The sequence below is a fragment of the Ctenopharyngodon idella genome, chromosome 11, assembly GCF_019924925.1.
Source record: "Ctenopharyngodon idella isolate HZGC_01 chromosome 11, HZGC01, whole genome shotgun sequence".
In the NCBI taxonomy this organism is placed as follows: Eukaryota; Metazoa; Chordata; class Actinopteri; order Cypriniformes; family Xenocyprididae; genus Ctenopharyngodon; species Ctenopharyngodon idella.
Genome location: NC_067230.1, coordinates 21,832,913 through 21,848,251, shown reverse-complemented (window position 1 = coordinate 21,848,251; position 15,339 = coordinate 21,832,913). Strand labels below are relative to the sequence as shown.

The window sequence follows — 15,339 nt, the reverse complement described above, 5'->3', positions numbered from 1 at the left end:
AAGACATCAGATTAGTTGTGTCACTATCCAGTTGCATTACTTCATTTCCAGGTGGAAAGAAGGCGACATGTGCACCGTGGGATGAGGTAGTAGGTTGTATAGTTTTAGGGTCACACCCACACTGGGAGATAACTATACAGCCTACTGTCTTTCTCAAAGTGAAAACGGAGCTGCCTACGGAGTTTCATCCTACATTTCCTGATGATTAATATCAATGATAGCATTGTCACGGTATGTGTCAGTTGGCAAGCTGAAATTTTTATTGTTAAAAATATATAATTTTTTTGTGTGTAGTGGTATTAGTTTTGTTGCGTTATTTAGATGGCAATGCTTGCACAGTGTGAGGTAGTAGATTGTATAGTTGTAGGGTAGTGATTTTATCCTGTGTAGAAGATAACTATACAATCTATTGCCTTCCCTGAGGGGCAGAAATACACCAAATTAACATCTGATTATGTTAAAAAATGTGATGCAGTGTTTTATTTTTTTTTTAATCAAAACATTTTCCTTGTTTCTAGTGTAACGCTGTTTTACCAATGCAATAAAAGTATTTGCAAATTTATCAGTGTTTGTCATTGATTAAAACGGATATTTATGTAATGCCTATTTTTAACAGACAAAGAAAAATATTTCCAAGTTAAGAGTGGAAGACAATCCTGGATTAATAGAAACCGTGTATGATCTATAATAAGAGGTCGTTATTGTCGCCGCAGCAGCATCGTACATTCATCCTGGAGATGGCGCTCTTGTATTATCTATATGTTGAACACATGGCTGAATCTAACAGCACGATAGATGCTGTATGTCCCGAATGATCTGCCCCCGGTTCAGAGTAAGAGGGTGTCTTTAATTTGTAATCCAGCAAATGCTGGATTTCTATTGCTTCTGTTGCCTGTTATTATGTCTCTATAATTTATATTCATATGGTGTAAATTCACCAAACTCTGCATGAAGGATCTGTAATCGCATTGTGGATGATTTTGGGATGGATGGTTGCTTAGCAACTAGCAATATTTTAATCGTTTGTGCTCGAGACTTACATTTCACATCTCTTCATGGGGAAACTTTGGAAAATGTTCCAGTAGCAGGTCACTTATGTGAAATTATGAACTGCTTAATAATGGGTCGTGTGTGTGTGTGTGTGTGTGTGTGTGCGCGCGCGCGCGCGCGCGTCATATTTGGACTTAGATTTTAAAAGTTTGTTGCTCAAACATCAACGCTCCATGGATTTAATAAATCTAGTAATTTACAAAGAATGTGAATTGTGTCGATGTTAAATAAAATAAAATAGACAACTCATTTGCATTTACAAATAATCAAGCACTTTTATTTGTATTTTCTGGTCCATTTCACAAAATGCGTGCCTTTTTTTTTTTTTTTTTTTTTTTTTTTTTTTCATTGGTCAGACAAACTCTTGATGTATTTCTAAATTACACCGGACTTTCTCAAGCTAAACTTGTTTATATATGTTGGGATATAGCCTTACGTAACAGGGTCGACAGTTCATTTAGCCACTACTAACCTTGTGCTATTAGGAAGATAATTGATGCATATCTACAAAAATCCAGTTTTCAATATCAAATCAGTTGTTTTTGTTTCCTATCAAAAATCATGTTAACAGGGTTGACTTTCAGATCGTGTCTTGCAAACCAAACAAAATAAGACAATTTGATAAAAAGAGAAACTTTAAAAGAGTTCGGTTTTTATATTATTATTATTATTATTATTATTATTTATTATTTCAAATTTATTGATTTGTTCTTTATTTTAAAGAGATTATGAAAACTGGATTTGTTGATGTGGAAAGGTAATATGAGCTTTTAATTGTTAAAGTCACTGCTTACGCAAATTTTAAGGGACCCTTTTCTTGGAATGACTGTTCAGTTATGAACACTTAATCTAAATTTCCATTCAATCTAACTTTGCATCTATTGTTATTCATTGAATTGGGATGAATTAACCTTTCATTAAAGAACACAGAAGTTTTAAGTAGTTTAAAAGTCTGTTTCATTATTTAATATTTGTTGTACTGTTCTTGGTCACGCGGATGGTTCTTTGATTTTTTTTTTTTCTTTTTTTTTTTTTTTTGTGGAAGGTGGATAGATGAACACATCTCTCACCTCTCAATTAAGGGCTTGAGGTGGGTGAGGGGGAAATCTAAAGTCGAACAAGTTTTCTTTTCTCATGGGAGGAGCAAACGGGTGCAGGAAAATAGATAAAAGCTCTGTTTAAGAAGCTGGAGTTACTGCGATATGATCTTCGCCAAGAAGCGCATAGAGAATATTCCTTTCTTACTCAGATTGGTTATTATGGTATTATAGCGCGATATATATATATAAATCCAAGTGACACATCTATCGCTTATTACTGGTTGTCGTATCTCAAATCAGATTTTTACCTCAATACGTACTGTAGCCTACTTCAATGCATACTTGTGTTGTTTGGTTGAACGCGCGTGTTTGCGGTGTGTTTTGAAGTCATTAGTCGCGTTATCAACCTGCTACTCGGCTTCAGGAGCGCACAGACGTGTAAAAGGAATATCGGAAAGTTTAATTTCCTTCAGAACACATCCTGATAGATTTAACAGATAAAGGATCTGCTGGAAAGGGTGCTGTGAATGTAAGAGCGGGTATTCTGTTCTAGTAAATCGAGACGCGTAAAATTGATTCAGAAGTCGTACATATGCAGAATAACATTCATCTCCACGCGTCCCGAAGGATATCAGCTCAGGTGTTCACGTCAAGTTCTCTCGGAGTTTTGCATCCCTCCAAGGACTTGCTTTGCTTGTGATAAAACCTCTTGTCCACCGGTTAGGAGACTACTATCCCTTCACAGTCTATTAACAAAGTACAGGCTGAACATGAGCAGGAAAACACGCCGCTGGATTTTTCACATTTTCCTCTGTTTGGGGATTATATATTTGAAGATTGGGTAAGTAGGGTCAAATAGAATTTGTTTACCTGTTTTAACCTGCAAAGTATTTCGTACTGCCACATTTATGCAGAAATCCATATAATATTGATGAGAATTTTATTGAGAGCACATTGTCCGTTCACTGCCATGACACTTGAATTTCATAAAGTTTTTGTAAATGTATAGTCAATGAAACATGAACAGTGGAACTTTTTTGTTATGTATCTGAAATATCTCAATGACGTTTATTGTCCGTATTTATTAAATTATTACAAAAATTGTTGTATGATGAACATTTTTTTTTTTTAAATTTAGTGTTTTTTTTTTTGTTTTTGTTTTTTTGAAAAAAAAAAAAAAAAAAAAAAATCCATATTTGACACATTTATATTTGGAAAAACTTTTGTCAAGTCAGTGTGCCCTAACCAAAAGTTAAACTATGTTGTTGCCATGAGAAAAAAAAAAAAAAAACCTTTTAGAACACCCTGGTTGTGTCAAGATTATTAAACTTTGACCTTTTTATGAATGTTTTTGTTAATGTCCAGTGGAGTAACCCTTTGAAAACTTCATATTGATGACTATTTTTTGACAAATAGGCCTATATTTTTTTTTTTATTTATTTTTTTTTTAAATAAAAGTGTAGACTCGTGTTTCAAGGTGCCAAGAAAGTAATTTACTTGATGGATTTACTACTTGATTTTTGTAGAAAATGCATGAAACCAACATGAGTAAAAATGACATTTTTAAGAACTTGGAACTAAGATTTTAAAAAGATTTCTGCTTTTTATCATCTCAAACATGTCATTGTCCCATATAGGCCTGTGTCCCATGAAATGATCTCTTTTCTTTTCCCTATAGAATAATATTTAACGATGCTATGAGTTATAATACTCAAATAATAACATCCATATGATAGTTTAATTGTCTCCCAAAGTGCTTTAGTGCTCAGTTTTGTTACCATCCATGTCGTGGTATACTGTGTATTATCTTTTAGTCATGCCCGATGATTCCTAATATTTTTCTGTATAAATATAAACCCTTATTTCTAAACTTTACAGGGGCTTTTCCTCCGTGGTTGCGTTGGGAGCAAGTATTATCTGTAACAAAATTCCTGGTTTGGCCCCTCGTCAAAGGACTATCTGTCAAAGCCGGCCTGACGCTATCATTGTCATTGGAGAAGGAGCACAAATGGGAATCAATGAGTGTCAGTTTCAATTCAAAAATGGAAGGTGGAACTGCTCGGCCCTCGGGGAAAGAACTGTCTTTGGAAAAGAGTTGAAAGTGGGTATGTTACCAAATTATTACATTTATATTGTTACAGTATTCAAAAAATGAAGTGTTGATATTTTTAAACTAGCGGCCTCCTATTGCAGGCAAAAACGAAGAGCACAAAGAATGTTATTTGACCAATTCACTTCCTTTTAAGCCCTCAAGAGTGTCAAATCCCAAATGAAGCTGTTTTTAGGCTAAAAGTGTGGATGAGGAAACCTTAAGAATTTAGTTTTGCTGAAAGATTGACAGTCTTTGTGATATTTAATGGTGAAATCACAGGTCACTCTTATACACCTGCTAGAACACGTTTAATACTTCTTTATTATTACAAATATATGTTTTCTTCATAAAAAGAGACTGGACAAATTTTGGATCGACTTGGCTCCTGGAATGACACTATATTGTGTCCTGTTTCCGTCACTTTGACATCTCATTTAAAAATGATTTGTCATTGGATGTCAGACTAACATTTAGTGTCTCACAAGCCACACTAACAATGTCAGGTAGGTTTCAGCTGCATTCATGGAGCAAGTGCCAACGCGGTTGGATTTATAGCCCTCTCAACAGTCCACCCTCTCAAAAGAATTCTTTTTCTAGTCGTCCTGTCTTATCTGTAGATTTTAATGATTTGGCAGTCAGGGTTTTCACTTTACCACGGGTATAAGTTACAGTGGTTGAATGGTAGGACCAAAAGAAAGTACAGTATTGTGAAGAAATTTAACAATATGTCACCTTAGAGAGACAAAGCAAAAGTAATTAAGCGAGTTTTTCACTTGGGGGTAATGTTATCCATTTTCCTAAGGCAAACTTTGGCCTGTTAAGGGGTCCTTCAGTGCTATTGAGCCTACGACACTTTGATGAATGGTGGCGTGAAGGACTTTGCTTTAGTTTCAAACCCTCGTTGGCTGCTAGCAAAGAGGAGTTTGCATTATTGCGTGTTTCTTCCTGTGGAAGATAGCTGAAGGGAATTTCAGTGCTCAAATATCGGAAATAAACTCCAAGATAATATTTAATATAATTTCTTCTCTTTCCTTTTGCTGCGTGCTCTTAGGATCCTAGTCAGTGTTGCGATGGTGTGGTTGAGGCCCAGGGGAAAAGCTTAGATCTGTAGAGACTTGTATCTATCGCTGAAGGTGAAGCTGTATTTTATCCCTTTGCATCAAAGACAAGCGCCTCCAGAGAAAAAAAAAAAGCACAGGTTTTCGTCTCTTTCCATCTCATTCTGGAGCTGCACACACTCAGCCGTTTACACTTGAATGGCAACCTGGATTTGTTGTGGGTGCTGATTATATTATTTAATGCTGTCTGCTTGGACAGCTGCTTTAGGTCTTGTGTTGTGTGCCCTCTCATCTAAGCGCTTCAGAGGTGACGCTGACCTAGAGTGACAAACCGTGGTCTCCATTTCTGAAACGGCCCAACTGCTTTATTTACCCAGACTCTTTTTGTCTACGGTCAATATAGGGAGGATTAAATATAGCGGACAACCGTTCAAATATGATTGGTTTCAGTGGGTGTATGACCAGTCATGCTCATAGTAGCAGAAGCTAGGAGATGAAAAGAGGTAGTTAATCCTTTGGGGAGGGGCTTGCGTACTCAAAAAAAAAAAAAAAAAAAAGTTGAGTAATGTGCAATAACTTTCAGGGCCTGGTACCAATGTCCACATTTGGCACACACGGCCATAGATTCCTCTTTTAGGTGCACATTTTGCCTTCTCCAGTACCGGTGGACCCGTTCACCTTTTTATCGTATATATGAATGAAGTTGCGATTGAAATATAGCTTGCTGGAAATCAGCAGTTGGACAGATATGCGAAAGGCGTACCATCTTTGTGCTTGTGTTACTTTATGTTGCTTGAGCGCAACCCTCCTAAATCTTCTCTGACTTAACCACCCTCTGGTATGCTCAAAAATAGTTTTCCTCCAACAGCATTAATGCCTCAAGTCCAGACAAGTACATTGTATGAGGTTTATAAATTAACCTCTTGCATTTACAGTTTTGGCAAGAGACGTCTCGCACAGAATCATGCGATGCCACTGCTTCAGATTTCTTTTGAAAATAAATGACACTCATGTCATAACACACATGTTTTATGGGTGTCTTATCAGCTGTGTTTGTGTTCAGAATATCTTGATTTGAGTAAACAAAGCTCAAGTGATATACAAAGACAAGGAGGAATACACTAGTATTGATGAGAATTTTAAGATTTCGCATCAGTCTTCATTTTTCTTTCCTCAGGATACATCCCTTCTCCCCTGGCGACAAGCCCAAACAACTCATAAAAATCTCCACATAATTGATGCCCCAAACTGGCCTTTGTTAAATTGCATGGGCAGAGTTCCAAGATGTTTATCATCAGCAGGTCAACACATACCAATGTTAGTGAGTTTCAGGAAACCACTGAAGTTTCTTGATCGCTTGAAGGTGAAAATTCCTGAATTGCTGAGCCGGTCTGTTAACAGTCTGACATATTTGTGTGTTTTTTTCACTTCTTGCCATGAAATGATTAAAAGATAGCAAAGATATTAATTGTAATAACTCATGACATCACTCTTTATGAGGCCTAAAGAGGATAACTTTTTAGGTGTTTCTTCGGTTCCAGGTGTGTAAATGATTCTTAGGACAGTCAATACATGATGACTCATTAATCCAGAAAAGGATATGTACATTTCCGGGAATGTTAACATAAGTGAGCAACAGTAAATGCATCTTAATTTTTTTTTTTTTTTTTTCTAAGGGGTTTTTCAAATTTTAAATGTATTCCAGTGCTTTGTTGGCAGCATTAAAACACTGCCAAAGAAAATATTAAAATAATAATGAGAAAGAAGAAAAAGAAATGGTGGAAGTGTCCGTTTGCAAAATTGAAATTTGGTTAATAGTTCACTTAAACGTTCTTAGCTTGCTGTCACCTTACAAAAAAAGTCCTTGAAATAACTCTTTGTAGAATTTTCAGACTTATCTTTGTCCTTACAAATGAAATACAATGTTAACCTGGAAGTGCCCTGTTTAACAGTGGCAATCAATTATAGCAGTGCTCTGGCCAGGGAGGCACTGCATGCCTGAGGAGTTCATCTCCACAGGGTGGATCCCTCGTTCTGACGGAAGCTGGGACAGTGGCCAGGCTAGAGTCTAAACACATACCCTCTATCTCTACCATTCTATTGTCTCTGAAATAAACCCTTGTCGTTTGTGCTTATTAAAGAGATGGACTGTTCCTTCCTTGCTCATCTGTGTGCAAACAGTTATTTGTCTTTCTGTTTCCTCTCTATGACAACTGAAGGACAATTATTTGTGTGTTGAGTAATCACAGATATGTGATCCGTGTTTGTTTTGCCTATGTTGGACTCTAGATCATTTTTTTATAGGCCTACCACACCATCTTCCCGAGGCCATTCTGTTAATCAGTGTGAAGGGTGTATGATAAATGAACTACACTTGACTCAACTAACACATTTCATTATTGCTTTGAGTGTCAAGATATGTCAGGTATGTAGGGGGGGTTTAAAACTGCCTATAACTGGATCTTCTTGTCAGCTATATTGACATAGAATGTTCTTTTGGTTCCAGGCAGTAAGGAGGCAGCCTTCACCTACGCCATCATCGCTGCCGGGGTCGCCCATGCCATCACGGCGGCCTGCACGCAAGGTACGCTGAGCGGCTGTGGCTGTGACAAGGAGAAGCAGGGCTTCTACAACCAGGAGGAAGGCTGGAAGTGGGGAGGATGCTCGGCTGATATTCACTACGGTCTGAGCTTCTCAAAGGTCTTCGTAGACGCACGGGAGATCAAGCAGAACGCCAGGACACTCATGAACCTCCATAACAATGAAGTGGGACGCAAGGTATGTGGCACAATCTATAAGACGTGCATAAAGACATTGTTTAGTTTACATCCTTGTAAGTCCTACTAGGCTATATTGCTCTGATTAGGAGTGGGTTGTAGATTAGCAATAGCTAGGAATAGCAATGCAACTTCAGTTTTGGCACGCACATGACCAGCTATTTGTGATTATGGCAAAACTGTAATTGTGCCTTTTAAGTGATTCAGAAATCGTAAAGGAGATGTGATTCACTAGAGAGGTTAAGCTGGTGAGACATTCAAGAAACTGGGGATTTTACACTCACGTAAGTCAAAAAGATTTGGTGTGTAATTGAAAATATAACGTCAAAAGGCATACCCAGAATGCCCAGGCAGTTTGACTGACCTTCATAAGCTTTTTATCATTCAGTGCCAATCTGGAGAGTGTGATGTTTCAGCACTCTGGACAGAGCTTCTTTTGGGGCTTTAAACCCCGAAGCCTGACCAGTAACCTTGTGTAATGTTTTATCATTAAAAAATGTTCTGGTATCTGTTGCCTCACATGCACCAAGGCTCTCCTTATACCAAGTACATTCACTCCAGTGCTTGTCAATTCACAAATGCATTGTGAGCTCAGCTCAGATGCAGTTTTCTACTTTTCATTGAGCAGTTCTCAATGAAAGTAGGGTTGTGGCATCGACATGCCACGCCCATTATTTTGATTGGTTAATGGACCGCAATACAGTCCCTCAGTGAAAACACAAGGGGTGTGGCCTCTCTTAAAACACATGGATCTTTCCTTTGTAAACTTTTCCGGAGACTTGCTGTTTATCAGGAATCAGCAGCATGAGCACACTAAGCCTGATATGCATCCTAGATTGCAGACAATTGCCAAAAAGACTCCAGAAAGTCTGAGAGAGAGAAAAAAATAATTAAAAAGCAAGGTAAAGCCTCTCCCACCCACAGTAAAAGTGAAAAAGAGTGAAAGGAAGAGAAAGAAAGGGAGAGAAAAGACACATTAACCGACCACACCAAAGATTACGCCGCCTCGAACAGGCAATCCACTGATGCCAATCAGACCTCTCGGATATCTTTCATATCTAAACAGGCACTCTGCTTCACTGAGTTCTGCTTACGTTTGCCCATTCATCTATTCTGAGCTAACCTATGTTTTTTCTGTGCGATTTTTTGCTGCACTGCTAGGGTATGTGCAATGCATTAATGTTTAGCATTTGTTTACATGAAAAATAACTACAGGTCAGGAAAAGATCTCAGCCTCCCTCGGTCACACTGCTGCTCAAAATGTTGTGTTTTTACCTGTGGGGCTTGACATGTGTAGGTATAACAAGGGGAAGCACACAGGCACCTGAAACCTGATTCCTGAGCTTTATCTGTGTACACTACACACAGGCTGATTGTTGTAGGAACTCTGCGATCATCGTTCAGTCAGTGTTTATATCATATCCTGTGCAGATTCCGCTCTATTGCTTATACAAGACAAGAGACTCCTACAGACAACCTCTGATAGTTTGCCCCTTGCAACAATTTGTGGCGTGTGTTGTGTACACAAATGAAACAGCTTCCTACAAGTAGTCAGAAAGCCTGTGAACACAAGCTGTGTTTTGCAGGCCCTTTCTACAGAACGAGAGGAATGAGGTAGTCTAGCACTGCAAGTTTAACAATCCTTGCATTCTTCAAATCGGAATGTTAAAAAAAGCCTTTGTCTCAACCTGTTCCCAGAAATGTGCTTTAAATACCCAACTGTATGCCATGGAGGGTGATTTTACTAATCCCTACTGTATTGTATATGGTCTATACAGATTGTGGTTTGCTGGAATATGTCTTATATTAGATGATGTGAATATATGCAAAATGTTTAAACCGTGGTTAATGACCAAAACTACCACATACCTGTTCATAAATAAGATCTTTTCCTTCCTCATACATTTGTCCGCTTAGCATCAGTAATTCTATCTTTTGTAACGGATGATTGCACACTTCGAATTTGTCACCAGTCAGACAAACTAAATCAACAATGAGTCATCGAACAGTCTAGTTTCATAATTACCTTAGGCTAAGATTCTTAAAGGAATAGTCACTTTGAAATATAAATTTCCTGATAATTTACTCACCCCCATGTCATCCAAGATGTCCATGTCCTTCTTTCTTCAGTCGAAAAGAAATTAAGGTTTTTGATGAAAACATTCCAGGATTATTCTCCTTATAGTGGACTTCAATGGTCTCCAAACGGTTGAAGGTCAAAATTACAGTTTCAGTGCAGCTTCAAAGGGCTTTAAACGATACCAGACGAGGAATAAGAGTCTTATCTAGCGAAACGATCGGTCATTTTCTAAAAAAAATCAAAATGTACATGCTTTATAGGCACAAATGATCGCATCACAAGTGCTTCCACTTACACTGAATGTCCTACGCCTTCCCTATTCAACTTACGTAACGAACGCGGCGCCAGTTCCGTTTTTTCCAAAAGTTGAATAGGGAAGGCGTAGGACATTTAGCGTGAGCTTTTTGAAGAATACGGAATCGCGTTCTGGTGGAAGCACTTGTGATGCGATCATTTGTGCCTATAAAGCATGTACATTTTGATTTTTTTTTTAGAAAATGACTGATCGTTTCGCTAGATAAGACCCTTATTCCTCGTCTAGTATCGTTTAAAGCTGCACTAAAACTGTAATTTTGACCTTCAACTGTTTGGAGACCATTGAAGTCCACTATAAGGAGAATAATCCTGGAATGTTTTCATTAAAAACCTTAATTTCTTTTTCGACTGAAGAAAGAAGGACATGGACATCTTGGATGACATGGGGGTGAGTAAATTATCATGAAATTTTTATTTGATAGTGAACTATTCCTTTTAAAGGAACCTAGGTGCTGAAATAATCCCAAAGGTATTGACTTGTTTATTTTTCCTCCCACCTTAGATCTTGGAAAAGAACATGCGTTTAGAGTGTAAATGTCATGGTGTATCTGGATCCTGCACCACCAAGACTTGCTGGACCACTCTCCCAAAGTTCCGGCAGCTGGGTTACATCCTTAAGGAGAAGTATAACCACGCCGTGCATGTGGAACCTGTCCGAGCCAGTCGGAACAAGAGACCTACCTTCCTGAAGGTTAAAAAGCCTTACTCGTACCGGAAGCCCATGGAGACGGATTTGGTGTACATTGAGAAGTCGCCCAACTATTGTGAGGCAGATCCTGTGACGGGTAGCATGGGAACCCAGGGCAGGATCTGCAACAAGACTGCGCAGCAAGCCAATGGCTGCGACCTCATGTGCTGCGGCCGAGGATATAACACACACCAGTACTCACGTGTGTGGCAGTGCAACTGCAAGTTTCTTTGGTGTTGCTACGTCAAGTGCAACACCTGCAGTGAACGGACAGAAGTGTACACGTGCAAGTGAAATATTTATTGCTGGGGTATTGATGCACACCTGTGACTTGTGTGGTAGAAGGTCTACAAGTGTCGCAACTGGATGACCACTGCTATGGATTCCAGGTATTGAGAGGAAAGAGCCATTTGCACTGGAAAACGTGGGTTTGGTGGAGTCTAGACGGCATAATTGCATGCAATGCATGCAGCTTTGCTCCAGAGCTCTGCTGAAGGCTTCGTGTTGGTACCAGTAGAGACCTTTCTGTTCCAGTACTGAGCAACAGAGCGAAGTAGCCGGCAAAGGCTTGATCTGTGGACCGTGAGAAAGATGTGGGGTGTGATTGAGGGTGTTCTGCTCCGTAGATAGTACGGAAGGCACTTTTGGCCTGAGGGATTGACATTACAAATCTTACAACATTAAAAACTGTACATGGACACAACGATGATATTTAACTTTTAATTTAGAGAAAATGGCTAATGTTAATTTATTTAATAAGGAAACTACTGATTTTTCTCATTGTGTTTACTAGCTTAGATTTAGCTCTTCTCCTGTTTTGATGTTGTGTGTTTTGCATAGAAAAAAACGGACTAACTTTTACACTGTACATCATGTGCTTTAGCTTAGGGATGGAACGACGATGCACGATACAAAAACAAGTGCGCTGCACTCTAGGTGTAATTACTAGTCTCTGAAAGCGGAGACTCTACTGTCTTTAATGTATCATTGTGAGTCTTTGTGCTTCCATTTCCCCCTCTCCTTCAGTGTCAACCCTTGCACATATATTCCTATGTACAAATACACACTGGAATTGTGCATCATGTTTGAAGGCTCATTCCTTCCAAAGCGAATAAACAAGTAGTGTCATTCTTTTTTAACATTGGTTCACAAGAACATTTGTGATCCAAATTGGAATAGCCCATTCAAAATAAGCGTATTTACATGGGAACTAAATTCTACCCACTTAGACTTAAACTTTATGACCTCAACTGACACAAAGCTTTATGCTAATGAGGCCACAAGCTCCCCTCGCTTTTGGCTAATATTTGCTCTGTTGGCAGAGAAAGAGAATCAGTACTTAATTCACTTAGGAATGGAACAGCCTCAATGCAGATGCCCTGCCTGCTACTGATGTGGAATGTTGAGATCAGATAACCAATTCTATTAATGTTATATATTATAGGTAATATAACACTTTTTGCTGCTAGTTTTGTTCTGTTCCGCAACGGTAGTTAATACTAGTAGTATTTTGTGTGTTGTGAGCAAATGTGGTTGTTCAGACAGATTGTCCCTGTGTTGACATATATTTTGTAAGAGATTATTTTTATATGAGTATTTTATTTATTTTGTGTAAAGGAAAAACCCACTACCAATGTCCTTTAAATGGACAGAAATTAGAGAGATAAGCTAGAAACGGTGTGATTGTGTCATGGTACCAGCTTGAGATTGATCAATTTATGTAAACTACATCTCAATGAAGTATCACTCATAGTGGTGTTTTTGCATATTACGAGACGATCATACTGGTGTTCAAACATTCAAGTAGCATTTTCATGACAAAGGTCCTGGATGTGGGATCAGTAAGGGAAACTAGTGAAATAATCCTGGGACAAAACTCTCTGGTACTGAGAAAAATTCACGACTGAGGGTTTTTACCAAAGAACATCTGAATTTGAGCATGTCAAGAGTCTAAAAACAGGACGGCCTTGATGTAATTATTTTACAAAATCAGTGATTTGAACAGATGTTTTGCCAAATTGATTGTACTTCATGATTGTGTCATCATAAATGATTAAAAAATGTTGTGCGTTATGTTTTGAACAGTGTTAATAAATGTTTCCTTGGCTTGCACCAGTTTTTGTTTTCTTCCAAGAAGGTCACAATATTTCCAAGGCATTTTTTATTTATTTTATGGGATAAACTTAAATAGATTTTATAAACCTGACAAACTAAATGGCCCGCTATTTTAAATTGCCCATATCATTGTTCAGCCTTACATCTTGTCAAAATAGAGTCATCACTAGGTTGACAGTCCCTCAAATTAGTAAAGCGGTAACAAGTGGCAAAACATCCATTGCTGTTAAGTTATGGTTGACTACTGGTTTTGACAGTTTTTACTACATGGATGACCGCAGGGCAGGGAGGAAGCTAACGAAAGTACTCGCATGTTAATGGTAGGGCTGGTGTAAGGCTTTAATTGATGAGTAGCAGTGAGGAGGGGGTCTCAGCAATGGGCAGATAGAGAGGGGAAGGGGGGAAGGAGAAGAGGGGTGATGGATTACTCTGACATCTGCTTCATTCACTTCCCAGCGCCGTCACCACAACAACACCATTGTGGCCCCCAAAAATGCTGTCCAGTCTCCCTGAGAAGCAGGCCTGCCCATTAGCGAAATGTTAACTATGCAAAATCCAGCTAACTTTTGGATGCTATTTATTTTGTTCCCTCTAAAGGCAAAGGGGATGGCAAAAAGAGAGGCTTTGCCATTGTGAAGGATGATGTCAAGAGGAATTTCAATCCAAAAGTTAGAAAAGATCTTAGTATCACCCCTTGAATAATCACCACAAAACGCTCCTTTGAGAATCAGATGAAAACTCATCAATAGGCAGCAGCGTGAAAAGGCAGCTGGCCAAACAGCCTTGGTTAAAGTAACATCGACACCCAGTCACCATGAGCTGAATCACAATATTGTGTGGTTTTGAAAAACCTTTTTGGATGTTACTCTCTTTGGCTTAGGCTCCTGATTCTTTTCCACATTCTGAATGGCATGACGTTGGAGAGCTTAACACTTGTAGATGGAGGAGACAAGAAGTGTTAGAAGAACAATTAAGGGGAGACAAATTCCACATCTAGTAGCCTCCGTTCATTACGCCTTCACTTTCCCTTCACAATGAAGCCATTTAGTTAACAGAAACTCTCTGTGAAAATGTTCGTCTCAGAGTTGCTTTGTCTTGTCATCATGCCAATGTGTCTCCCCACATTATATTATCATGGCTGCTTAATTTCAGATGTGCGGGGATCAAAATATTACCTTCCAGCATCACTTGTAACTATGTAATGCATTCGTGCTGCAGTTGAGCATGTTAGCCACCTGTAAGAGTGCATTGCAAGAAAGTGTAAGTTAACTTAAACCGCCAGCCAGGTGTTCGGCATGATGGCAGAACATTGCTCATTTATGCACTTCACCCTCACGTTGACTGCTGTTCTTGGGTTTAATATCATGCTGTCTGCCAGCAACTGTTAATGCCAAAAGGCTATCATTGAAAGTCTAATTAAGATTCCCGCAATGTTTTCCTATAAACTGCGCTGTTTCACTGCCAAACCATTCATCGTTTAATGTCAACGCCTGTCTAGCAGTGTGATGGTTGTGAACAGAGTCTTCCCCAGCTAACATGCGCTTTACGGGCCACTGTGGGCGCACCTGTGCACACCTGGAATTCAACAGAAGCCTTTGATTTATAGCTGCCAGCTCATCTATGTGAAGCTACTGCTGGAGCTTTGCCGGGACCAGGCCACAGAAGTCTGGCAGTGTCCTCAAGAAATTTCCAGGCCTGGTCACTAAATCAACTTCAAACGTCATGATGACCATTGTGCTATCTAATATTTAAACCATTTTAGGATATGTGGGAAACATTGGTGACTTCATTGAGGTGACTAATTGTACTTTGGGGTGAGATAAGCTGTTAATTCAGTGTAGGTTACTAAGTACGTGAGTGTCATTCCTTTACTGTTCCTAAATAAATGACTGCCCACTTTTCACAAGATGGAACAAGTCTGAAAACTGCCATTACTCCCCCTAAACTAATAAAATACTTAAGTCATGCATAAAGCTATAACCTTTCTTTAAAAAAAATGTTACAGCTCAAGCACACAGGTATTGTTGAGGATGAACTTTCAAAGAACTTATGACTTCCACTCCTCGGATATCAAACATAAATCAGACAACAAACATTGTTAATTGTTCTCAGAGGGCTCACGGA

The 15,339-nt window shown here is 38.8% G+C and overlaps 1 protein-coding gene across 1 annotated transcript; it reads left to right on the top strand.

Annotated features, from left to right (window-relative positions):
• Positions 1 to 1,887: 1,887 nt before the first annotated feature.
• wnt7aa (wingless-type MMTV integration site family, member 7Aa) lies at positions 1,888 to 13,212 on the top strand. Its single transcript, XM_051913177.1, has 4 exons — positions 1,888 to 2,931; positions 3,969 to 4,195; positions 7,747 to 8,018; positions 10,915 to 13,212. The coding sequence occupies exons 1-4, from the start codon at positions 2,861 to 2,863 to the stop codon at positions 11,392 to 11,394; spliced, it is 1,050 nt and encodes a 349-aa protein (XP_051769137.1). The 5' UTR covers positions 1,888 to 2,860; the 3' UTR covers positions 11,395 to 13,212.
• Positions 13,213 to 15,339: the final 2,127 nt, after the last annotated feature.

Coding starts and splice junctions, on each gene's coding strand:
- wnt7aa (XM_051913177.1), top strand. CDS start 2,861: ATGAGCAGGAAAACACGCCGCTGGATTTTTCACATTTTCCTCTGTTTG. Junction 4,196..7,746: donor TGGAAAAGAGTTGAAAGTGG/GTATGTTACCAA, acceptor TTTTGGTTCCAG/GCAGTAAGGAGGCAGCCTTC. Junction 8,019..10,914: donor ACAATGAAGTGGGACGCAAG/GTATGTGGCACA, acceptor CTCCCACCTTAG/ATCTTGGAAAAGAACATGCG.